General features: G+C 38.5%; 1 protein-coding gene and 1 pseudogene across 1 annotated transcript in view; both read left to right on the top strand.

Annotated features, from left to right (window-relative positions):
- The window catches only part of GRM7 (glutamate metabotropic receptor 7), a 735,854-nt gene that overhangs the window by 446,587 nt on the left and 261,587 nt on the right, over positions 1-27,680 (top strand). The window contains exons 6-8 of the mRNA XM_042930029.1: positions 7,129-7,329; positions 14,771-14,914; positions 27,207-27,222. Of these exons, the coding sequence (XP_042785963.1) occupies positions 7,129-7,329; positions 14,771-14,914; positions 27,207-27,222 (361 nt within the window). The remainder of the gene's footprint in view (positions 1-7,128; positions 7,330-14,770; positions 14,915-27,206; positions 27,223-27,680) is intronic.
- On the top strand, positions 11,808-12,154 carry LOC122214604 (annotated as a pseudogene).

A 27,680-nucleotide genomic window follows, 5' to 3' on the forward strand; every position in this document is an offset into this window, starting at 1 on the left:
TCCTCGTGGTTTTGATTTGCACTCCTGTTAATTAGTGACGTTTGAATATCTCTTCATGTTCTGTTGGCCATCTGTATATCATCTTTGGAAAAATGTCTTTGCAGGTTCTCTCCCCATTTTTTTAATCAAGTTTTTTGTTGTTGGTGGTGGTGTTGAGTTGTATACACCCTCTACATATTTTGGATAGTGACACAATATATATATTTGGATATATAACTTATAAATTTTATGTATAGATTACAAATAACTTCTTCCATTCAGTAGGTTGCCCTTTTGTTTTGTTGGTTTCCTTTGCTGTGCAAAAGCTTTTCATTTTCATGTAGTCCCAACAGTTAATTTTTGCTTTTGTTTCCCTTGCCTTAGGAGACCTAACTAGAAGAATGTTGCTATGGCCCATGTCAGAGAAATTACTGCCTGTTTTTTCTTCTAGGAGTTTTGTGATTTCAGGTCTCCTATTTAGCTGTTTAATCCATTTGAGTTCATTTTTATATATGGCATAATAAAATGGTCCAGTTTCATTCTTTTGCATGTATCTGTCCAATTTTCTTAGCACCATTTATTGAAGATAGTGCATTTTCCATTGTATATTCTTGCCTCCCTCATCATAGGTTAATTGGCCACATACATTGGCATGCATGTATTTCTGGGATCTCTGTTCTGTTGAGATGATCACATGACTTTTATCCTTTATTTTGTTGATGAGGTGTGCCACATTGATTTGTGAATATTGAGCCTTTTTTGCATCTCAAAATTTAATCATATTTGATTATGGTGAAAAATTCTTTTAATGAATTGTTGAATGTGGTTAATATTTTGTTGACGATTTTTGTATCTAGGTTCATCAAAGATATTGGCCTGTAGTTTTATTTTGGGGGACATGTTTTAGTCTGGTTTTGTTCTCAAGGTAATACTAACTTCTGGAATGTATTTGGATTCTTTCCTTCCTATTGGTTGTTTTTTTTTTTTTTTTTTTTTTTGGAGTAATTTGAGAACAGTTATTAACCTTGGTAGTAACTCTTCTTTAATGTTTGGTAGAATTCCCCTATGAAGCCACCTGGTGCTAGAGTTCTGTTTTTTGGTAGTTTTTAATTAATGATTTAAATTCATTACTGTTTATTAGTTTCCTCAGATTTTCTATTTCTGTCTGAGACAATCTTGAAGGTTTTGTTTCTAGGAATTGATCCATTTCCAGAAAATCACAAGACTTTAAAAAAGATAGTCCACTTTGCTGAAGAAGTAAAAGATAGTGCTGCAGAGTTTTCCTCATTTATCTAAACCTCAGACCCTTTCCTGGGAAATAAGTTGAAAAGGTTTAACTTCATGCAAGAAAAGAATATGACAATATGTCAGTTAATCAGAAAGATGGAAAGAATGAGCTGTTAACTGACAGTTGATTGAAAAGTGTTCTGAGGTGCCTGGGTGTCTCAGTCAGTTAAACCTCTGACCTTATCTCAGGTCATGATCTCATAGTTTGTGTGCCCGAGCCCCAAGTCGGGCTCTGTGCTGACAGCTCAGAGCCTGGAGCCTCCTTCAGATTCTGTGTCTCCCTCTCTCTCTGCTCCTCCCCAACTTGTGTGCTCGCTCGCTCTCTCTCTCTCTCTCTCTCTCCCTCTCAAGAATGAATAAACACTACAAAAAGTTTTTTAACATATTAAATGTTCCTGTTTTCCTCTACTTCAATCTATGTTAAAAGTATTTCTTAAAACTTCATTTCATGGTTTTTTTGAGGGGGTTAGGGTGGGGGGATGGTTAATGCTAGATTTTGTAATTTTTAAATGTTTATTTTGGAGAGAGAGAGACAGAGTGTGAGCAGCGGAGGGGTAGACAGAGAGGGATACACAGAATCTGAAGCAGGGTCCAGGCTCTGAGCTGTCAGCATAGAGCCTGACATGGAGCTCGAACTCACAAACCATGAGATCATGACCTGAGCAGAGGTCAGATGCTTAAACAAGTGAGCCACCCAGACACCCCTAGGATATTATACAGTAGTACATGAATAAGAAGTGTAGCATTCATAAAAAACATGGGAATTAATGAGTATTAAACATTACTTACATGGAAAAATTATTTAATACATCACATGGAAAAAATGTAGGGTTATTTCAGGCTTGGCTAACTTACAGCTTACTTATAGTTTCATATACATAGCACATTTTTATGCTGTCCTTTATTTGCAGTATGATGACCAGAGGAACACAAAATGACCAGAGTAATTGCAAGGTATATGTTGGGTTTTAATTTTGATAAAACTGAGTACGTCTATTTATAAGAACAAGTAAACTATCTCAGGAATTTCCACCAAACTTTGCTTACATCTCATTAGCTAGAATTGTGTTCCATGCCTGTTCTAAATCAGCCTTTGCAGAGGAAATTGGATTGGTTTAGAGAAATCAGTATTGACTCAGTGAGGCTCGAAGAAGGTTCAGATCATATTTCTCTTTTCCTCGCTTTTTCTCCCCCTAACCCTCTTTCTTTCTCTCTCTCTCTCTCTCTCTCTCTCTCTCTCTCTCTCTCTCTCACACACACACACACACACACACACACACACACACACACACACACACACGGTACAAATATCTGAAGACAACCAGATTTCAAGTAAAGAAGGAGGGGAGAAAATTGGCAAACAGTTGTGCTTGTGACCCTTGAGAAAATAAAGTTAACCTTGTTTTTTTAATGAACTTGCCATTTCTGATTCTCTTGATATAAGGTTACATTTTTCAAGTCATTATAGCCTGAAAGACAAACTTGTCTCTTAAGTCTTCTGAAAGACTTTAATAAGCTCACCTACATGGTGACTCCCTAAGACAAGCATGAAACCTACAGTGTTCCACAAATTATATTATTTAAAATGTAGCAATTATTTTCCAGGTATTCTTCCTGGGATAAATGACTCAATGAATGCAGTATAGAAACTGATCTCCTGAATTATTAGTCTGAACCTATTCCATAGTATATATTTTATAGCGGTCATAATGCCTTCACGGTGGCCTTTTTTAAGTACTATAAAAAATAACAAATTTGTAAAGTAGCAGGTTATAAAACTAATGTGAGAAAATGAATTGCCTTGTAAAACAAGTATTGTAAAATGTTAATGTAAAAATCTAGTTGGTGGGTTCACTGTAAAGTACTTTCAACCTTGCACTGTGTTTAAAATGTTTCATGATAGGATGTTGAAAACTAATAAAACCACAACAAACAAAGAATAGCTTTTACATATGTAACCAGAAACCAATGAGAAATTCATAGCAAGGAAAACTGTATTTATAATAGCAAAAATAAATGAAATACCTAAGCTAACTTTCAGGAAACACTCAAAACTTTTGTTTTGAGAAATCCTGAACAGTTGAAGGAAGTGAAAGAGGAAAGACACAGGTAGTGAGACTCACCTTCATAAAGACTTCTATTCTAGTTTATTTATGAATATAGCATAAACCTAATGTACCATCAAGGTTTTTTTTTCTTAAGCTATGTAAGCGATTAATAAAATTCATTTGAATAAGTAAACAAAAATAACCAGGAAATTTTGAAAGAAATGAATAATTATGTGGAAGAATGTCTAACTCTACCAGTTATTAAAATGTTACCCTTCATAATTGGAACTCTAGCATTGGTGCATGAATAGACAAACCAAACAATGAAACAGATTTTTTAAATCCAGAAATAGACTTCATTACTAAATTTCCATATGTAATGAATCTGTGAAACTACAAATGAAACTTCAAATCTGTGACAGAAGATGAAGTCTTGTCTTGTATGTTTTAACCCAATAGCTATATGGAAAAAGATAAAATTTTGATTTATTCCTCATCCTGTGCACAAGAATACATTCCAAATGGATCAAATACCTAATTTTTGAAACCAAAATTATAAAAGGACTAGAAGAAAACATGCGTGGTATCTTCTTTACTCTGAGGGTGGAAATTAAAAATCCAGAAGTTAAAGATAAAAGAAATGGGTTTAGAAAAAATTCTATGTTTACAGAAATTTCACTTGGAAATTGTGTGTAAAAAGTAAATGAGGGGTGCCTGGGTGGCTCAGTGGGTCGAGCATCTGACTTTGGCTCAGGTCACGATCTCACGGTTTGTGAGTTCTAACCCCATGTTGGACTCTGTTCTGAGAGGTCAGAGCCTATAACCTGCTTTGGATTCTCTCTCTCTCTGTCTCTCTCTCTGTCTCTCTGTCTCTCTCTCTCTCTCTCTCTCTCTGTCTTCCTCCCCTGCTCATGGTGTGTCTGTCTGTCTCTCTCTCAAGAAACATTAAATAAACATTAAAAAAATTTTTTAAAGTAAATGAAAAAACGAGCAACTGGGAATAAGAGTTACAACTTAAACTCAAAGATTTAATATTTGTAATTAATAAAAAGCTTTTAAAATAGATAAGGAAAAGTTCTTGTAAAAGCTCGCTAAATTATAAACAGTTTACAAGGGAAAAAAAGCAATGCTTCTTAATGCAAAGATGTTCAACCTACCCTATACCAAGAAAGATACAAATAAAAATGCACTGTGGAGTTGTTTCTCACATAACTGTCTGATTGACAAAATCAAGTTCGACGATATACTTTGGTGAGTTGGTTGGGGAAATGAACACTCTCACCCTCTGTTGGTAGGAGAGCAAATTAATGCAATCCCACTCTAGAGGGGGATGTGTCAATATTTAGCAAAAGATACATATGAATGTACTCTTTAACAAAGCAATCACTCTTAGAATCTATCGCCAAAACAGGCAAAACATTGAAAAACTATTTTCAGAAGGCAGTTAATATACTGTACTTTTTAGACTGTTAGACAAGATATACTGACATGATCTATATTATGGAATAAAGCAAATAAATAACCAGAATGGTATTATTAAGAACCAATTTTTTTCTCATAAAAGGGAGGCAGTAGAGGTATAAGAGTGCCAAAGTTAATTAAAAAACAAAAACAAACAAACAAAAACCCTGTAGTCATGAATTTCAATTGGAAGTAGCACTATGGATTTATGATCAATCTTATCTTACTCAAAAACCAAAAATCCTGGGGCACTTGGGTGGCTCAGTCAGTTAAATGTCTTCACTCCTGATTTTGGCTCATTTGATCTCATGGTTGGTGATTGGAGCCCTGCTTCTGACTGCACTGACAGTGTGGAACCTGCTTGGGATTCTGTCTCTCTTCCTCTCTCTCTGCCCCTTTCCCTGCTTGCTCTCTGTTTCTCTCTCTCAAAATAAATAAACTTTACAAAAAAATTACTGTACACACGCTGAAAAGCCTAGATCCAATGACAGGCAGCAGCATGAGGTTATTGGTAGTTAAATGAAATATATATAAAACACAAAAGTGTCTTCCCTATGAGATATTAATATGTGCTTTGAAAAGGAAAAATTAAAATTCAAGAAAATTTGGGAAATTGTGAAATTTCATCCTGTAGATTATAATTTTTCTGATAACATTAAATGCTTTGGAAAAGTCAGTAAAGAAATCTAAAAATAAGTAATGCAGTGTCTGTCAGGAACCTTTGATTTTTCAGGGGAGAGGACTGGAGTTGTAGCATTCCTCTTGCTTTTTTTTTCCACTTAGAAATGTGCCATGGAAAACAATTTAGGAAATACTGCTGTGAAAGTGAAATGCAATCTGTGGATAATTATTATTCTTTCTAAAGGATCAAGAGGTCTAAAGGGAGTTCCTGGTATCATGTACTTAATGAATGCATAATTTAATACAAGTATTGTTTAGAATCTACTAAATACTAAATACTGTGTTTGCTGATAGCAATATAAGGTAAAAAGGAAATGAAAAAATCTAGAAAACTAGTAGAGCATTAAAATATAGTGCTACTATATTTGATGAAAATCTTTAAATATGACTAAGTGTAGGAAACCATTGCATTGCATCATAGAGAGGGAATTAAGTTGTGACGAGTGAAAGCAAGAAGGAAATATGTTTCTGGCAAAGTAAAGAGCATAAGAAAATATAACTTGACATTAGAGGTGGAGTGTATTCAGAAAAATAGAGCGCCATACCTATCTGGAACAACAACAACAAAATTACAGGGAAAGGGTTGTGCAGCGCTGATGTAGTAAGAAGATGTAGTGGGCTTTGGGGTTGGACGAACCTGGGCTATCATAATCATTCTACCTGTAAATGATCTTGGGGAGTTACTTAATCTCTATAAAGCTGACCTTTTCTATCTGTAGAGTGAGGATAAATAATGTTTAACTCCCAAAGTAAGAATGAAATAAGAATAATGTGTGCCAAGTTTCCAACACAGTGAAGGGCACTTAATTCCAGTTCTTCTTCCTATTAGGCAGATGGGGGCAAAGTGATGAACACTCTGATTTGTCAGGGGAAAGAATTTGGACTTTATTTTGTAGGCAGTGAAGAACATGGAAGAATCCTGAGCATGAGGATGAGGTGATAAGCTCTGTTATTTGGAAACGTGGATATGGAGTAATGACCAGATAAGATGAAGGGAGGTATCTAGCATTGGTTGCATCCTGATGGAAGATAGAAGGGCATAAATGGGGTGTTGGTAGTGTGGCTGCAGATGTTCAGTGTTACAGAGATAGAGCTGATAGAACTTGGCTTCTCTTAGATATGTGTGGGTGGGAGAGTTAAAAAGGAAACAATAAAAAAAATGACATGGTTTCTAGCCTGAGCACCTGAGTTGTCAGGAATACCAACCATTGAGCCAGACAAAAGGTGGAGTGGATATACAGAAGTTCACGTGTGGAATTTAGTTTATTTTATATCATTTTCCTTTGGATCCATCACCTCTTTAGAGTGAGTAAGCTTTGAACTTTTGAATATAGTGTCCCAGCCTCTAATCCATGCAATCTCTTCATTCTATGGGACCACTATATTTTGAACAGTATGTTGGCTTATTACAAAAACTGTCATTGTGATCTTGTGGAGTGTGCTTCACAGGTTTGTCTAATACGTCAGAAAGGTTAGTGTAATGGACTACCAAGTCAAATGCCAAACACTATACAAACAACTTAATATGGTAGCTAAATGTGGATATGCTGTTTGCACTATTGTATTCTCCAAAACATTGTTTGCTTTGAGCATAGTTGGATGTGAATGCAAATTTAGATGCTTTACTCAACACCAATCTTTGTGTGTGCATGTTTCTTGTTTTAATGTGCAGGACAGGAGAGAATTGGGAAAGATTCCAACTATGAACAGGAGGGTAAAGTTCAGTTTGTGATTGATGCGGTCTATGCAATGGCTCATGCCCTTCATCATATGAACAAGGATCTCTGTGCTGACTACCGAGGGGTCTGTCCGGAAATGGAGCAAGCTGGGGGAAAGAAGTTGTTGAAGTATATCCGCAATGTTAATTTCAATGGTGAGTCACCAAATATCCATGATTTGGGGAATTCTACGTGTTGGCATCCTGTGTTTCCTGAGTTATGTAGTTAAATTATTTACTGTTAAGACCTGGTTGGTGATAAGATTTCAAATAGTTGAATCAATATATGAACAATACATAAGTGAATGAAGGAAAGAATAAATAAATACTTGGGAGTTAAGATTTATCTTTTTTGGTAAATATTAGTAAGAGTGGGAGGAGAGAGAGGAAAGGAAAGGGATCTAAGTCAATTGAAGTAATGATTGTAAGTTGCTATAACCACATCCCAGATTACACACATTTCTCAGAGTATAAAACTCTGTTAGAAATTAATTGGTTACCTAAGAGAAGTAGGTAGAGATGGGTGGGAAAATGGGCAAATCAGGTAGAAGGCATAAGGGAGAAATACCACTTCTCTGATAATATAGTCTTGAGTCTTTACAACATGTGAACACTTCACTTATCAAAAAGTAAACAAATAATTAAAATAAACCTGAATGCGGGCCACATTAGTCAGAGTTCTCCAAAGAGAACCAATAGGACATCTGTATAGATACATAGAAGAGACTAATTTATAGGAATTGGCTCACACAGTTACGGAGACAGGAAAGGCCCTCTATCTTCACTCTTCAAGCTGCAGAACCAGGGAGGTTGGTGTTGTAATTCAGTCGAAGGTAAACATTTAAGAATCTGACGGCTTATGATATAAGTCCTGATCTGAGTCCAAAAGCCAGAAAACCAGGAGCAACAGTGCTGAGGGCAGAAGAACACACCTGTCGCAGATCAAATACAGACAGTGAATTGGCCCTTTTTCTGCCTTTGGGCTCTAGTCAGTCTCTCAAGAGACTTGTTGATGCCCTACCCCCATCCACCTTGGGGAGGGCCACCTGCTTTATTCAGTTCACCAGTTCAAATACTGATCTTTTTCAAGTATGCCATCACCGATACACCCAGAAATAATGTTTTGCCAGCTATCTGGGCATCCCTAGTCAAGGTGACACATAAAATTAGCCATCATGTAGGTGTAAATTCAATACAGACAGTAATAAATAAATTTAAATATATATGAGCAATGTAACCACACCGAGGGGTTTGGGGAATAAAAAATGAGCACACGTAGTTTTGGAAGATAGTATTTGACTGTATGCTATAAGACCAAAGGCAAAAAATAACTGTATACAATTATTATACAATAGCTAGTAAACTTGTGGGTTCACAATTAAGAAAATAATTTATGTATGTGAGAGGATTGAGAGAATAATGAGTATATTGTAGATAATGAGAGCCATGTTTCTTACTGTTAGAGAAAGAAGTTACTAGAAAGAATGAGAGAAAACTAGAAGGAATCTTGTTGTGTTTGGATGGGAGATACCTGAATGAACTCTTGGCTTTTAATATGCATGCAGATAGGTAGATACATAAATAGATTTGTGAATGTTATATATGTATACATACCTGTGCTGCCTAGTTCTGCCCACTGAGAGGGCTAGCAGTAATGAGATCCTGGTAGAAAGGACAACACCTAGTATCCACATCTTATTTATGTATAACAATGGCATGGCCATTCTTACCCTAGTTACAAAACAATTGATTTTGCAAATGCCCTTGGTGACTTTACCCTGACTCTTTTTCCAGGTAATGTCTGTAAACTCATTTGGTCAAGATGATATTTCCCACTGATGAGCTAGAGTTTCTGAGCATCCGACTGGACACAGTGCTCCTGTTTATCAAATGATTACTGTGTGCCAGATCCTGTGCTAAGTACTTCACTTGAGTTGGCTTACTTAATACCAAATTATATAGATTCTGTTATTTTCCTTAATTTTTTTATAGATAAGGAAAGTGGTTCATAGAGAAATTAAGAACAACGATGTTCAAAAGTATATACACAGTAATGATGCTACCTGCTTTGGTACCTGGGCACCTAACTCCACAGCCTGCTCCCTTGACTACAATTTTTTAAGTTTCTGATAAGGGTTTACTGCATCATTCCTGCTGACTTACATCTTAGGATGGAGACTTTTTTACGTGTTTTATGGAGGATTTTTATTTCTCTTGGTCTCAATCAGCTTAATTTTGTGCTCTTACGTTACTTTAGTACAAACTTTCTTGTACCCCTGGGAGTTTTGTTCCAGACGAGTAGAATACAATTTAATAACTCTAAACTTCACATTTACCAAAGCGTCATTTTATGAAATAAAAAATGCCCTAAAAGTACTACTACAGGTTCACCAAGTACTTAACCTTCTTTTATTCAGTAAGAGAAAAGATGGCTAATTTTGTCATTATCATTTACAACCATTTTTTCCTGCATCCCAAATGAATGCAATGACTTGAGCCTAAATATGATTTAGTTATGTCTGTGTTGGCCCATCCAACTAGATGGTATTATTGTAGATGTAAATTTAACAAATTTGTTACCTCACATGCATAATCTTATAGCATTGCTATATAGTGAAGTACTTAATGTGAAGTGTGTCTGTATCTAGATTTGTTAGTTTCCAGAGAACAAAGTAGATTGGGGTATATTTTTGTAAGGAAGACACATTTCCTGTGTTTTTTTGAAAAATGACGTTAGCTTTCCTTCATTGACAGGCAAGATCTGGTTTTCCTCCCCTTAAATCTGAGTGAGCCTGTGACTAATGCAGAAGTGACACTATGTAACTTCTACAGCATAAGAGTCATAAGTACTCTGCCTGGTACTCTTGACACATTAGTATTACAGAAACAGCTACCATGTTGGGAGCAAGCCAAGAACTCAAACAGGCCATATGAGGGTACTCCAGCCATAGTCCCAGCTGAGGTCCCAGCTGACAGCCAGCATCAATTATCAGGCATGTGAGCTTCAAGCTGCCCCCTCTGACATAAGTGGACCAGAGAGGTGATGTCCCTGCTGAGCCCTGCTTGGATTTCAAAATACAGGTCATCATTATTTTGAGCAGTAATTTTTAGGGTGGTTTGTTGAGCAGCAGTAGATAATTAAACACAAATCAATGCAGCATTTCTGGAATCTGTGTATGAAGTGTTAAAATGAGAGAAAAATCCTAAATACCTTGATGCAAAGTACTCTTTTGTCATCTGGGAAACCTAGATCCCGAATTCTTCTCTGTCCTAGAAGAAAGGAATTTCATTCTGATACTCTAATTCAATAGAGGAGGTGGAAGACAAATACTTGCTGTTATCCAGTTTCCTCTCAATATCCCAGCTTGTCAAGTGGCCCTGCTTCCTTCACTATTGTGCCCTTGGGTTCTGGCCCTGATACCTGTGGACATTTCTGCAGGGGATCACTTCCCTTTTGATAACTTCTTTGTCCTCTCTGGACTTCTTTGATCTTTTCTTTTTTAAAAATATAGTCTTCATTGAACACAATCCCCTTTATTCTCTTTCAAGAAGTTCAGGGATGCTGTTAAAAAGGAGCTGTGCGGAAAAAAACCGTGGAAATAATAAGCCCAGTTGCATTATAGAATCCATCAAAAAGGTCAAAGCCACACAATATGCTATTACCAGTCATCACTTAGATAAAGTGTTCAGCTCTTCTGCCTTAATTTTTTTTTTTAAGCATGAACTTTAATGAGAACGGAAAGGGCATGACAAGAATCATTTCTCCTAACAAAGATTGTAAGAAGAGAGAAAGATTAGGCGGTGTGTCTCATTTTGGTGAATATTTAGCTGGTGAGCTAGAGACCCTTTGGAGCCCCAGGCCTCCAGTATTACTGCTCTCTCGTCTCAAAGACTATGAAAAGCTCAAGTCCTGGTATTTAATGAATAGAAGCTGTAGAATTACCACAAAGCACAACATGAATCCTAGCATCCAATGTGGAAGAAAAGAAAGGTGAGCATATGAATATTAATATCTTCCTGTGAAATGATAGGATTCTCATTTTCTTGCTAATAACATGTAGAATCCAGATTTCGTTTCTCTTCCTTATGCTTAGAGCTCACTGAAAGTGGAAATCCTGTATTAAAAAGCTGTTTTTGTTATCGATGTTGTATGTGGTTTTTTTCTCTGTCTCTATACTGAAAAAGCTTATGTTGATTAGCATACAGAGAAGGCTTAAGAGCTTTCTCTTGTGATAAAATTGGGTGTTTTTGTGGGCCCTGGGGATAGCTTTCAGATAAAACATAGAAGAAATAAATTGAAATGGTGCCCTTGGCCACACAAAATGCACCCATTGACTCAATTTGGTAGCACCAAAGCAATGCTATTCATACGTCAGTGTACATCATCAGAATGGGCTCTAGTCTACTCTTTGGGGAAAAAAAATCACTGATAGAGAAATTAAAATAAGATACCAGTTAGGAGAGACAGATTTTCTGCCTTAAAAGACAGCCTGAATATCTGAAGGCAGGTGTTTTGGTCTTGAGATAGGAGCACATAAAACAATGATAAAAAAAATGGAAGTGTTTCCTTTCTCGCTCCCAGCCAACTTGGCGGCTTCTCTTCATTGAGGCCGTTCTGCCCCTAAGGCAGGAAGATGGTGGCTATGAAGAAGATGAAAAAGTCAGTGCAGTTGATCAACGTAGGCTCCAACTCATTACGAAAAGTGGAAAGTACACGCTGGTGTACAAGCAGACACTGGAAATGATCTGACGCGGCTAAGAAAAACTGCTCATCTTGTCCAACACCTGCCCAGCCTTGAGGAAATCTGAAATAGAGTACTATGCCATGTTGGCCAAAACCGCTGTCCATCACTGCAGTGACAATAATATTGAGTTGGGCGCAGCAGGGGGGCAGTACTAGAGTGTGTGCACCCTGGCTATCATTGATCCAGGTGATTCTGATATCATTAGAAGCATGCCAGTACAGATTGGTGAAAAGTAAATCACACAAAATTTTTCTTTAATAAAACCAGGCAGAACTTTCTTTAAAAACAGAAAACAATTAAAACAGTTAAAAATATCATTACCATCTATTGGGCATTTGTTATGTAAAAGGCATGGTAATAAGCAGTTTTTTATACTTTATTACATTTTTTTTTTTTTTTTTTAAATTTTTTTTTTCAACGTTTTTTATTTATTTTTGGGACAGAGAGAGACAGAGCATGAACAGGGGAGGGGCAGAGAGAGGGAGACACAGAATCAGAAACAGGCTCCAGGCTCCGAGCCATCAGCCCAGAGCCTGACGCGGGGCTCGAACTCACGGACCGCGAGATCGTGACCTGGCTGAAGTCGGACGCTTAACCGACTGCGCCACCCAGGCGCCCCTATACTTTATTACATTTGATCCTCACTAACCCTAGGAGAAAGGTGTCACTAGGGACAGTCAGAGACAGAAGCAGAAAGAATAACTTGATAAAGGTCACACATATAGTAGGTGGTTCTTGGAATTAAAACCCCTAATTGGGGATTCCAAATCCAGTTATTAGGCACTATTCTAGTTTAGTTAGCTGAGTGACCCTGGGGCAAGGAATTTCAACCTAAGTATACTTTGTGACCTGTAAAATTAAGAAGTTTGGTGTTCTGTGTCCTCCAGCTCTTGATTAGTTTTCTATTGCTACTTTAAAAATTCCATAAATTTAGTGGCTTAAACAACATACATTTATGATCTTATTGTTCTGTAATTCGAGAGTCTGACCCAGGTCTCACTGGGCTTTAGTTAAGGTGAAGGCAGGGCTGGTTCCTTCAGCAGGCTCTGTGGAAGAATCTGTTTCCTTGTTTTTTCTAGCTTGTGAGGGCTGCCTGCCCTCCTGGGATCACAACTCCTTCCTCCTTCCTCCTTCCTCATTTGATTCCTGCTCCCTCTTACCTATAGGGATGATTATGATTGCACTGTGCTCATTCAGGTAATCTAAAATAGTCTTCGCCCATCTCATGATCCCTCATTATTATCTGTAAAAAGTCTTACCATGTATGGTAACATTCACAGGTTCTAGGGATTAGGACATGGAAATACTTGGGGAGCCATTATTAAGCCTATCATAAGCTCCATTTTTTTTTCATTTTTAATAACAAAATGTCATAAAATACTGTTCCCAATGGTTGTAGGATGGTGTGGAGTTCTTTAACTGTTCCTGTATCCTGCCTATATATTGAACTGCCTCTTTCACTAGAGGTAACTTTTGCACAGGATGGTAGCTCTGTGTGTTTCTGATGACTTAGTATGTTGTCTCTCTTTCTGAACCCATTTTCTAACTCTGTTCTGTGTTAAGTGATCATTCACTTGTGGGCACCCAGCATCATGCCTGCTTCCTTAAGTATAGGTGCCTTTTTTTTCCATCCGTGTTATTAATGCAAATATCATCTTGCCCCAAATTCTACAGAAGCTAATGACCTTGCTAACCAAATGTAGAGCTTTGCCATCATAGGGTCTTAAATTTATAATGAGAGTTCTCAAAAGGGCTTCATTCTCATTGCCCAAAGTTACCCTACCCTTCCCCATGAAAAATTAGCAACATGAACTTCTGTTCTTAGTGATTCTGTTGCAGCTTATAAATGATCTTTAACTTCCTTATAAAAGACAGGAAATATACCATTGTTTTCTATGAAAATTATCAATCCATTATTAACTTACAGAGCAGACACCAGTCATATACTCTGAGGCCAGTGGTATTTCTCCTATTGCCAAGGGATTGTAAGAGAAAGAGCACTCATTGTGCCACCTTTTGATGAATCCTTTTTAACTGTTGCTAAAAGTAAGCCGAACCCCCATCTTTCCTTCTCTATATATGGTTTTTCAGTTGTTCCATGTGGTTAATACTAAGGAGCTTTTCATTAATATCTAACTTCCAAAAGATGTACACAGACATATACACACCCAGACACACAATAGATGTATTAGTCTTTTTAAATTGACTTCAGTGCCTAATTCTGCCAAAATAATGGGTTTCATCCTAAGACCCGCATTTTAAAAAAGTAAGACCCACATAGGATATTGAGAAAAGAATAATATCTATTAAACACTTTCCAGGTTTATTGCTCAGCATTTTAGACTCATTATCATTTAAATTAGAAATAATCAACAAATATGTTTAAATGCAATTAATATCTAAGTACATATTTAAATAAACTTTTTTCCTTGTGTGCTTGTTTATAATTCTCTTAGATTTTCTTTTAAAAATCTATTAATCATTTTTGAAATGGTTCTTTACTAACCACAGTCAATCATTAGGCGGAAACTAATAATACAAGTTAAGATAGTCCCTAGAAAATAATGCATTTAATTTTCTTCTCAAGGGGGACAGATTTGTATAAAATACTAAGAAATACTGAGACCTATAACTTTTCAAAGGGGGTGGCTGGTCACCTTCCACCCTCTGTAGTAAGAATCCGCAGACCATAGTGCTGACTTGCCTATTGCCCATTTAGGGGGGGATCCATTAAATAATGGGGTTTTCCACCAGTTACCTTGCTCATCACCTGGTTTCTGGACCATCACCCAAGACCTAACAGGTAGAAGGAATCTTGTTTATGAGATCTGTTATTTTCTTGCCTCCCTCAGGTAGTGCAGGCACCCCAGTAATGTTTAACAAGAATGGGGATGCACCAGGGCGTTATGACATCTTTCAGTACCAGACAACAAATACCACCAACCCTGGTTACCGTCTGATTGGACAGTGGACAGATGAACTTCAGCTCAATGTGAGTACTACTTGTTCCTCTTCCTTTGCTCATGTGATGAAAGAGCAGACTTCAAATATGCTAAATTAGGCAAACATTCCTTGCTCATATGTTTGCATGCATATACAAGTGAGCATGCATCCTGTTATAATCATCTGTAGCAACTGATAATCCATAGTAATAAGAGAATGATCATGATGAGGATTATGAAGATAAAAGTGTGTTTTGAATTTCTGCTGGGCATTATACTCAGGACTTAACGTGAATGATCTCATTTAGCCTGAGACTTGGATTGTTTAACCAACAAGTTACCAGCTAATATGTTAAAAGATCCTTCTCTTGGTCAGGTTTTCTTTCTTTCTTTCTTTCTTTCTTTCTTTCTTTCTTTCTTTCTTTCTTTCTTTCTTTCCTTCTTCATTTGATGATGTATGTTTTAAAGCATTTCCGTGAGTCACTTTGGTTTGTACTGAGATTCTCTGAGTAATTGCATTGTTAGTTTCCATAACCTCTTCCTCTTTATGTCAAACATGACCTTGAGTAAGTAGCTGCTTCCTTGTGCAATGTTATGTCAAAGTTCACCAGCCAGAGCTATCAAGAGCTCGTCTGTAGTCAAACACAGTTAGGTTTATTTAACTTGTTTCATGAAGAGAAGCTCCTGTCAGCAGAACTTCTTAATTATGAAAGAGTTCAGATGTCATTTATTATATGTTTGGGGCTGAGATTGGTGATTTTTAGGAAGTTTAGAGAAACAAAGGCTTTGGCTTTGATCCTCTAAGGAAATAGACATAAGGTGATGGTTGTACATCTTGGTGATGTTCGTTCCAAGGATGGGAAGATAAAGGCTGAGCAAGAGTTGTCACTAACAAAGAAGTAGTAGGCACTTTCGAGAGCTGAAAAAGGGAGATGTCATTTTTGTGGTTGCAGAGTATCCTTATTTCTAACTAGTTCCAGACCCAATTGTGGAGTGGCCTTGTTTTTGTCCTGTCCCACCTTAGTCATTGAGTGACTTTGTCTGATTATCATTTATATTCTAGTAAAGTTGTTGATGTTCTGTTTGGAATGTGCCTGCCTCAATATTAGCTAACAGATTTCTGGCCATTTAAAACAATTTTTTAGTTTCTTAATATGTCAGATTAAACATTCAGTGGTGTTCTTCTAATAATATTTCCAATGCCCCATTTGAAATTATTGTTAATGTAAATAAATATACCAGTCTTCACAGCAGCAAAGAACATGAGCCAGGATACTTCCATCCTGGCTGGGCTACATAGCTGGAACTCAGCATACCACACATCCTCTGCTTTCCCCCCTCTCCCTTAAATAGGCAAGGCCCCAGCTTGGTGCTTGGGATCCTGGAACCTAGGGAAACAGAAGCTGGAGAAGTAAGAGTGTTCTGGGGCCACTGTGCTAAGGTGGGCTGGATAGGGTTACACTTCAAGAGATGCTGTAGCAGGTCCCTTCCTGCAGTGGCCTTGCAGCTGGGTACATTGGGCACAGCTTACAACTTGAGTAGAACATCCCAGGTTCATAAATGCTATATTGTATATGAACACATGCTCTCCTTTTGTCCAGAAGGTTCCTGAATTACTCTAGTTGCTTTAGAGAAATGGAACTAATAGGATAGATGATAGATAGATAGACTATAAGGCAATGGTTCCCTCAGCTATGAAGGATAAGAAGTCCCAAGATGTATAATTGACAAGCTGGAGACCCAGGAAAGCCAGTGGTGTAATTCCAGTCTGAGTGTGATATCAGGGGAAGACTCATGTCCCAAAGGAAAGACAGGAAGAGAGGATTCTTTCTTACTTAGCCTTGATGTTGCATTTCCGCTTTCAAATGTGTTGAGGTATACTCACACTGGAGAGGGCAATATGTTTTACACATTCTACCATTTTAAATGTTCATCTCGTTCAGAAACACCCTCAGAGACACACCTAGAATACTGCTTAACCAAATAGTTGGGTACCTCGTGCAGATAAAATGAACTAACACAGGCCCTATCCCAGAAAATTCCTTCTAATGCTTCTTACAAAGCTCAAAATTAAGCTAATACCATTTATCATTCTACACCTTTAGAAGGCATTTTGGAAATTTCTGAGAGTAAGGCTTCTTGAGAGTATAATATAGAATTAATGTTATGGGAGTGGGGAATTGGGGGCACGGTTTATAAGAAGAGAGGATTATTCATAAGTGGGAGGACTGGAGGCTGATGCGGCCACCACAGATCAGTTACCTCATTTGTACGGTGCCCGGCCTAGCTCTGCTCATCCCTGTCTAGTTCTTCCTCTCCTGAGATCTTCCATCCAAGTGAGCTCACACAATGATTGAGTCCAGAAGACTTTGATGGAGCCAGACCGCAAGTGTGAGCCATGGCTAAGATGTGTGCTGAGTACCAGAAGCAAAGGAAAAGCTAAAATTATCCTTAACTTAAAGTGTACTAAATTTTGAGCAAAAATAGAAAATGAAAGCAAAACAAACAAACAAACCAAATTCACCAGGTAGACTCAAGGGGTAATAATGAAAAGCAAATCAAAGTAGCATAATCTGGCTGACATACCCAAAGTGTGTTTTGATTGGGTATTTCCTATGGCATACAAAGATGGATCAGCCAGAACTAAATATAGGGAATCAAGGTCTATGGTACACATGTGAAGTGAGGCTTATTATAAAACCCACAAGATTGTATAGGTACACTAATCTTTGCTAGCGTAACCCCTTCACCAATGTTAAATTCCTGGCATGTATAATTTGTTCATTTTGTCCATGCACACAAGAATCCCAACCATGCTTCACCAACTTCAGATATTACCTGGGAATTCCTCTTTTTTTTGAGAGAGAGAGAGAGCATGAGCAGGGAAGGAGGGAGGGCACAGGGAAAGAGAGACACAGAGAGAAAGAATCCCAAGCAGGCTTCATGGAGCCTGATGCAGGTCCATGACCCTGGGATCATGACCTGAGCCAAAATCAAGAGTTGCACACTTAACTGACTGAGCCACCCAGGTGCCCTTACCTGGGAATTGTTAAGCCCACAATTTTTAATTTTTTTAAATTTTTATTTATTTTTGAGAGAGAGACAGAGTGAGTGGGGAGAGGCAGAGAGAGAGGGAGACAGAATCTGAAGCAGGCTCCACACTGTCAGCACAGAGCCCAACACGGAGCTTGAACTCATGAATGGCAAGATCATGACCTGAGTCAAAGTCAGACGTTTAATCACCTGAGCCACACAGGCGCCCTTTAAGCCCACAATTTTTAAGAACCAACATCAATACCAATCTTATTTTTCTTTATTTGGTTTGTATTTTATCCTTCAGAAGAGTTGTTTTTGATTAGCCATTTAACAGGTTTTCATTTTTTGTTTAAAAAATTTTTAATGTTTATTTTTTTGGGGAGAGAGAGAGAGAGACAGAGACAGTGTGAGTGGCAGAGGGGCAGACAGAGAGGGAGACACAGAATGTGAAACAGGCTCCATGCCCTGAGCTGTCAGCACAGAGCTCGATGCGGGGCTCGAACTCAGGAACTGAGAGATCATGACCTGAGCCAAAGTTGGACACTTAACCAGCTGAGCCACCCAGGCACCCTATTTTTCTAATTTAATGCATTTTTTGTTTGTTTTTAATGCATCTATGACATGGTAAACATTTCAAGAGGCAGTGGGTGCACGATGGGGAAGAAAACACATGTGGTCCCTGTTCTCACAGAATTGATGATCTGGAACGGTGGTACGTGACACAAAAGGAAACAGAGAAGATCCCAAAGTTGTGAGAAGAGGCATGGAGCAGGGAGAATAATGGAAGTGGAGAAAGACTTTCCAGATGAGAAGCTAGCCATGTGAGAAGTATGAGTGATCTACCAAGCAGATCAGGAGGCTGACATTGCAATGGCATGACTAAGGGAGAGGAGGAGGAGTGGTAGGAGAGGTTAGAGCCATTGCTAAGACACACAGCATAAAGTCACTTGCAGGCTATGCTAAAACATTTTTAAAATTTTATTCCAAGTGCATTTTAAAGCCATTAAGAAGTATTAAGCAAGGGAATGACCGGATCAAATTTAGAAATAAAAAATTACTTTGTCTGCTAGGAAGGTAATGAATTGGAAGAGGTAAGAGTGGGAGAGGAAGACCACCTGAGAGTTGATTTGAGCTGTCTGGCTAAAAAAGGATGGTTAGCACAGGGCTTCTCAAACTTTAGCATATAGCAAGATCATCTGGAGTATTTGTGAAAACATACCTTGCTCGGGCCCACGCCCACAGTTTCTGATTCATGTGGTGTCTGTCTTGATTGGGTGAGGACCCCAAAATGTGGAGTAGGGATCAAGTTGAGGCAGGTAGCATGGATGGTGAAAGGATTCACCAAAGGCACAAGTAAGGAGTTCGAATTTTATTGGATACACCACCAGGGAGCAGTGGGAGGGAGAACAAAGGAGAGATTCTCCAAGGAGACAGTTGATGGGGCTGTTTATAAAGGGAGAAGGTGGGGAGGTATGGAGAAGTATGGAATTTCCCTCCTTTGGTAACTGTGCTTGGTTATAAATAGCCCATTGGTCATTTAGGGCCTCTGGATATTTTGCGGTGGGTTGCCTCATGGTCCTGTCTATATTCAGCCAGGAGGTCTCTGTGGACGCTTTTACCTTGATCAAGTTTCCATTGTTCAAACCTGTTGTCCAAAAGTAGCCTCTAAATTCAGATGGTCTCAGAGTGGGAGGAGGCTGAAGCATTTGCCTAAGAGTCTCTGTGTAATGCTGGTGGCACTTTGAGATCCACTGGCTTAGAGAGTGTAGTGATAGTGGAGGTATAATGAAGTGAGTAGAAACATATAAGTGTCTAATGCATATAATACACACGTGTATATATATTTACATGCACATATCTTAGAGGTAGAAAAGCATAATGTAGTGATGGCTTCACTTCTGGTATTGGAAGAAAAATAAGAATCAAGAGTGAACCCCACATTCATGGCCTGAGTGGCTGTGTGGATGATAGCCACATAAGATGTGGAAGGCTGCTCAGTGTAGCAGGGTGAGTCAGGGGGAGAGTAAAAGTGAGAATCCTAAGCTAGTGTTCTTAAATGTATAAGAGCCAAGATGAACTGGATTTAAGTCTGAAGCTCAGAAAAGAGTTTTGGCCTACAGTTATTTAACAAAAACACAGTTAAGTTGTCAACCTATAAATGACATTTAAATCCATTAAAGAAAAAGAGAATAGCTTAGAACCCAAGGCCTCAAAAACCTCACAGGAAATGGTACAGCTTGATTCCAGCTTCTCAACATAGCACCCAGCTTCAAATACTCGATTTCATGAGCCTGGACAGTTGGGGTAAACATACACTTTGGCTTTTGTGTTCGCTCGCTAATGGAAGCTAAATCAGGGAGATACAGCCTTAGATGGGAATACTTCTTACTCTGTTTTGTCATGCTGAATGAGTCGTGTCATGAAGAGCATACAGGACACCTGAGTTCACAGGTCCAGTTCAGGACACCTGTATGGACTCACAGGTCCATACAGGACACCTGAGTTCACAGGATCCAGTAGTGTCCGCTTGGTCCTGCATGCCACCTGAAGGTATGAATGCGCCAGGACAGAGCCATTTTCAGAATGGTGAGAGGCTGGATTAATGCAATTCAGGAGAGCTGCAAGGATAACTAGCCTTGATAGGCGATTACCCTGTTGACATCTTTTTTTATGGGATCCTTAGGAGATCATGAAGTTGAATGTAAATCCCAAAGGAAAGACAAAAGAGGAGATAGAGAACCCAGAGGCCACTCCTGTACCCTGCCCTGGACAGCCAGGGCCATGCCCAGGCAGCCAATCCAATGGTTTGTATCTTACCCAACTTCACCCTACACATAATGTTCCTTTTGCTATAATTATTCTGATTCAGTTAAAAATTTTATAAGAGTGTAATTGGGCAAACTTAGGTTTGCATGTTTGCTTTCTTTTCTTCTAGTCAAAAGAACAAAACAAAGCATTTCAGAATGGCAAGTGTACTTCTCATTTACAAAGACTCGGGGATATGCTTTCAATCCCCAGTTAGATCATCTCTAGCAAATGAAATTTTCATGAACACTTTCTCTGTGGTCAGTAATTGCAAATGAGTTTCTGAGCCAAGAAATGAGAGTTTTAAGAATCCCAGCCTATTGAGCAGACTGCTCTGCTATTCGGTATCCAATCCTCTGGAAGTTAGGTTCCTAAGAGTGTGCTGTCTGCTAGGGACCGTGGTCATGCTCCCTTATTGCTGGAGGAGTAGCCCTGGACACTATCTCCTCTCTGGACTAAGAGAGGACCACATGGTGTGCTACTAGGATATTTCTGCACTAACAGGATTTCATCACAAGGAAATCATAAAGAGTAAAGCCATTTACTCTCTCAATTGCAACCTCTACAGAAATAATCCTGACTTGCTGTCTCAGGTTTGTATTTTGCTACACAGAGATTCCATAAAACATGATGCCTGGTGGAAGGGCAGGAAAAGGGGTAATGAGACAAATAGACATTGGTTATCTGCAGTGTGTCAGGATGGATGATAGCTAGTGGAGCTGCCAGGATAGAGGACAGGCAGGCCCTGCACTTGCGCTCATGGACTAGGATAAAGGGTCTGTAATGAATATACCGCATATAAAGGGCTTAAACATTATATAATCTAATGTGTATTTTTTTAACATTTATTCATTTTTGAGAGACAGAGACAGAGCATGAGTGGGGGAGGGGCAGAGGGATGGAGACATAGAATCTGAAGCAGGCTCCAGGCTCTGAGGTGTCATGTCAGCACAGAGCCCGATGCGGGGCTCGAACCTATGAACCGTGAGATCATGACCTGAGCTGAAGTCGGACGCTCAACCGCCTGAGCCACCCAGGCACCCCAATCTAATTTGTATATTTACATTTGATTTATGTTTGAACAGCATTTTGAAGCATAGGTGGTAGTTCCCAGATAGGAAAGAAGAAAAAAAATGTTTTACAATGTATAATGTAGTACCATTTAAAATTGAGATACGGGAATATGTCAGAAAAAAAGACAAGAATGAAATGGAGATGCTTTTCAAAATTCTAAATGTATGATATGAAGTAAGCTCTACATTTGTGATGTGTATTAGAAATAAGGATGATTTTTGTCATCTTTCATTTATTTACAATTAGTAGGAAATTAGATGTGCCCCAAATGTTAAATTTTCAAATAACTGAAATTATTGAAAATACCAAAATGTTAATTAGAGTTTACGAATAATAAGTACTCTTAGTAGGCACCTTCCTGCGGTGAATTGCACTGTCTTACATAAAAGGCTCTGAATGAATATTACTTAACCTTTCCTGGAACCTCAATCATCTGCCATTCTGTAAAATAGTCTGGCTTAGTGATCTTGTGAGGTACGTGAGGCTTGTTAGCTTTTTAAGTGATTTGTTCCCCCATTGAACTTACTTTCCACCTATAGACTGAAAGCTCCTTGAAAGTAAAACCCAAATTTTAGTCATTGTTTTACATACACACTAGCAAAGTACCTGGCACCCAGTAGGCATCTGGGTTTTTTTGCTAACACATAAAACCATGTAAAATGAATATGATCTCTTTTTAATGACGGACAGTACCTACAGCAAGGAGCCTCTGCTTCCTCCCTATGGGAAGAGTACCCAAGTGTCCTTTGAGCCATATGGTTTGTACTGGATAATTCCCAAGACCAGGGGTGGGATCTGATTGAGCTTAAGCCGGTTGCCAGGGCCATTGTAATGGGATTGGTGCCAAACTAAGCTTGCCCATTCAGGATAAAGCACTAGATGTCTGGTGGCTAATCTGGGATACCAAGAAGCTCTTGTCCAAAGTGGATGTGACCCTCTGGATCCACAAGGAGCCATTTGGAGGCCACAATGCAGAAGCGCCAGGGAAGAGGAGTCAAACTTGGAGAGAGAAACAGGTCTAGCTTACAGTCTTTGAGCCCTAGGAAAAGCTTGTTGGAAGCCATGCCTTCTGGACGTCTCTGTTATCAATAAATCAAGGGCATTTGAGTATTTTTTAAAATATTCCCAGATCAGAAATGAAAAAAGAATCCGCCTACCCTCGATAAGCAGAATTTTTCACATTTCATTAAATTGAAGTAATCAAAATGTAATTTTAAATGTTGAGATTTTGTTAAATATTGAATCTTCCTCAGAGCTTAGAATTTTGGCTCTCACAGGCATCTGGAGATACAAAAAGTACAGTTAATTGCAGAAATCATTGTTTAATCAAATTACGTATGCCAAAATCAATACTTACTTATACCTGCATATAAAACTACTAATCACTCTATTATTTCATAATTGCAATAGTAAAAATGTTTTTTAAAAATGTAATCACACTGATAATTTACTGTATTGCATGAACTATGAGATAATAGATAGCCATAATCAAAGCAGTGTTGACAGGGAGGAAAATGTGTGTAAGTTGTCAAAACCTAGAACTTTTTTAGGTTCAGTTTGCAGTCTTAAAGAATCACTTGATTGTGCATCCTAATAAATAATAATGACTAGCCCTTATCTTACAATTTATAGTTTTCATGTTATGACTACAAGTCATGAAGCTGACCTGATTAAATGGACCTGAGTCTCAGCTCTACTACTTACTAGCTGTGAAGCAGTGTCACAATAGCATGAATTCCATAAGGCTATTGTTAGAATTAAATGTAGTGATATATGTAATGTACTTAAAACAGTGCCTGGCACATAGTAAATATTCAATAAATGTTAGCCACAGGAGCAACAATAATTTAATATCCCTAGTTGCTAACATTATCTGTAACTGCTCAAAATGTCAGTTTCTAGTATTTTGCCTCATTATTTTTTTATACCCCTGCACCCAGTATAATGCTTAATATATAAAAATGCCTTGTTCTATATTAACTAGATGAGGAGATAAACAGACAAACCATTGAATTACACCATAAATGACCTAGGGGTGATGAATGCCAGTTTTGATGTAGAATTTCCAGTGTCTGTTGGATGAATGGACGAGAGGATTTGTCCAGAGTTCTACCCCAATCAGCAATTTCATATGATTTAGGGATTCATCCGAGAACTTGGTTTACCAGACAGGTTCCCAGTTCCATTTTGTACGTGGTATGTAGGTAGGCTGGTTCAAACTGCAAAGATAGACTGCTTTGGTCTCGGAATGATAAGGCAAGTCAGGAAAAAAGGAGAAAGAAGGATAAAAGATGGCTATAGTTTTGTTTCAGTTGATCCTTAGTTTTAGAAACCTACCAGTGGCTCTTGAGAACATGGGGCGGGACTACTGTCCTGAGGGATCAAGTGGGAGAGTCATTGGCTATGTTGGTATTGGTGAAAGTAACTTAAAACTTAAGCCATTGAAGCTGGTTCCATCTGCCACCTGCTTCTCTACCCTTTAATGCTACCTTAGTGAAGAAGTCAAAACAGCAAAAGATTTAGGATCACAGCATCTGGTGTATAATCATTCTCCTTGCAGTTATTAGATCTGTGAACCAGGACAAGGAAGGTTTCTTTGAAAAGATGACATTTATCCTGAGACCAGAGTCACAACAGTTCTTTGCATTTGTCAGTAAATTCTAATTTATTGTCCGATCTAACATTAAGTACTGTTTTCCAATTGTCAGGCAGCTTGAGACCACAGATACCAAAATGAATACAGTCAGCAGGTATGTTTAAAAAGTTAATGACTTTGGGGCACCTGGGTGGCTCAGTCGGTTAAGCATCTGACTTCCACTCAGGTCATGATCTCACAATTGGTGAGTTTGAGCCCCACATCAGCCTCTGACAGCTCAGAGCATGGGGCCTGCTTTGGTTTCTGTGTCTCCCTCTCTCTCTATCCCTCCCTTGCTCACTCGCTCTCTCTTTCTCTCTTTCAAAAATGAGTAAACATTGAAATGAAATAAAATAAAAAGTTAATGACTTGACAGTATTTTAAAAATCAATAAATTCCGTAAGAATAAGTATATTTTGGGCTGGTCTTTTAAAAATCAGAAAATTTGGCGATAACATGCCATTATCCCATGCTGTAACAGCTGGCTGGAACTAAGTAGCAACTTCCCACTTCAGACAAAGTATGTGTTCTCCCAAGTTCCCAAGCCCACCACTACCTTACTCCTGTCGTTGTGTTTCATTCTCCTAATCTAGATTTAGACTAGATTCTAACTTATTTCCACTTATTTGGTTTGAGCATATGCTTGACTTTTTTCTCTGGAAATTGGTTTTTAAAAAGCAACAATAACATATCAATTTTGTTAATGACCCCAAATACCCATAAGTATACAAAACATTTTATTTAAAAGCATCAAGTAAAGCACTTAGTAAAGATAGTGCTTTTGTTTGGAAATATGTATTTGTACATATTCTGAAACATATTGAAAATGAAAGAAGCACATCACCCTTGCATTTGTCAGCATTTTTTTCTAGTAGTCAGTGGTGTATAACTGTGTTCAGTCTATGAACATCTGGAAGATGAATGGTATTTATAATTACCAATATGGCTCCACAAACATGTAAACAGAGAACTCTAAACCCCGACTTTTGTTTTGGCATGGTAGGTATTCACACAAGTCACTTCAAGTTTATGAATATGCAACCACGTTGTATAGGGAAATTGTTGGATTTTATTACTGTGTGCGTTTTGAACTCGGGCATAATACACCGGCAAGGAGAAATAATCAGAAGGACAAGTGGAAAGAGTTCAACTGTTAGAACAGGGGCTTTCAGCAGATGCGAAAATCCAAAATTATAGTAAGGAAAGAGATGAGTTTATGGACCCTCTGCCTGACTTTTTGCCCTGTGAACCTAAAACTGCTAGAATGATCCAATCATGTTAAAATTAAAATATAGGAATTTGATTTGACATGTTTTCAAATGCATGGAAGTTAGTCTTAACAAGTGAGGCCGTGTCAGAAGGCCGAGCTAGAATCTGCCTTTGCCACTTAGTGCTTTAGCAGATCTTCTAACATCCCTGAATCCCAGTTCCCTATATATTTAAAATAAAGTGAAGTCAAGCAAAATAGCTACTTCACAAGAACACTTGGAGAATAAATTGCAATAATTTCCCTGATGTAAGAAAGCCTATGGCATTTGTGGTTGTGTTTCTTGTATGCGTTTTTTTGGGTGCCGTAAATAATACCTAGAAATTAAGTGACTGAGAAAAGCACAAATGAATCCTCTTAGAAGTCAGAAGTCAACATGGGTCTCACTGGGCTTCAATCAAGGTGTCACCAGGGTTGTGTTTCTTTCTGGAGGCTCCAGGTGATCGTGTGTTTGCTGCTCATTCAGGTTGCTGGTAGCATTTGGTTCTTTGTCATATGGCACTGAGGCTCTCTTGGCTGTCAGCTGTGAGTTGATCCCAGCTTCTAGGGACTGCCTTCATGCATTGGTTTGCACCCCCTTCTTCCTCAAAGCCGGCAATGACAGGTTGAGCTTCCCTCATGGTTCCCGTCTGCCCTGCCTTCTCTTTCTCTCTCTTACTGGTCCTTGCACCTTCCTCTTTCACTTTGCAGGGCCACTGTGATACACTGGGCCCAGCCACATAATCCAGAATAATCTATTTTTAAGGTCTGTAACCTTATTCCATCTACAGAGTCCTTTTTGCCATATAGGGTAACATATATACAGGTTCAAGAAATTAGAATGTGGACAATTTTGTTTGGAGTGGGTGCAGATTATTTTGCCTAACCACAGTTCTTTACTGCATAACTCTTTACCTGAAGTCTCTAACATCCATATCAAATTCCGATTATTCATAAATAGGGAGTTGATATAGTTGTGTACACAGATAGGAGGTTTATGCAGTTCTCTAAACTTAAGCACTTTTGGTGTCTAAATGAGCTAATGTGTTTGATTAATAAATGTTCTAATCCTATTTCTAGAAAAGTCTAGGGAAAAATCCTGAATTAAGAACCTTGAATTAATGAGAATTAAACAGAATCCCCCCCAAGTGAGGAGGCAGCATTGAAGACTATCAGGAAGAGTAAGTGATGTCAGCACAACAGGAGACTTAGCTGAGCTCCAAGAGGGAGTTCTGTGACCTCCAACTTTTTCTCAGTCAGATAATATGGCTCAACCTGCTTATTAAATGAAACTCCCAAAAGGATAGTGAGGGACAAGGCTTCATCTTGCATTAACTCATTTTCTTTTTTCATTTGTCGGGAGATAGTAATTTGATGATACTGACGTTTCCCAATCATCCTATCCCCAATTAATTAATCTTTTAATTCACACTCTTAATCTAAAAGATTAATTCTTTTAACCTTTTGTTCCCAATATAGCCCCCAAGTTCCTGAGCATTCATTTTTATTGCATTAGTTCTCTTTAAGTGGCAAAGCAGAAATGCAGAGAGAGAGAATATATTGGCAGTTCTTTTTTTTTTAATTTTTTTTAATGTCTATTTATTTTTGAGACAGAGACAGAGCACGAATGGGGGAGGGTCAGAGAGAGGGAGACACAGAATCTGAAACAGGCTCCAGGCTCTGAGCTGTCAGCACAGAGCCGACGCGGGGCTCGAACTCACGGACCGCGAGATCATGACCTGAGCTGAAGTCGGTCGCTTAACCGACTGAGCCACCCAGGCGCCCCTAAAAAGCTAAAAGCATAGAGTTGCCATAAGAACTAGCAATTCCACTCCTAGGTATATACTTAACTCAGATGTTCTCTGATCCCTGAAACGCCACAAGGAGTAGAATATAGCAGTAACTTGGAATATGGGGTGTTTATTGCCAGCTCCCTGACACAGCTACCAACATGCCCTGTTGATAAAACAAAATCATATTTACCACACAATAAGGGAGATCACCACCTTACAGAGTCTTAGTAG

The sequence above is a fragment of the Panthera leo genome, chromosome A2 (assembly GCF_018350215.1).
Source record: "Panthera leo isolate Ple1 chromosome A2, P.leo_Ple1_pat1.1, whole genome shotgun sequence".
NCBI classification, from domain to species: domain Eukaryota; kingdom Metazoa; phylum Chordata; class Mammalia; order Carnivora; family Felidae; genus Panthera; species Panthera leo.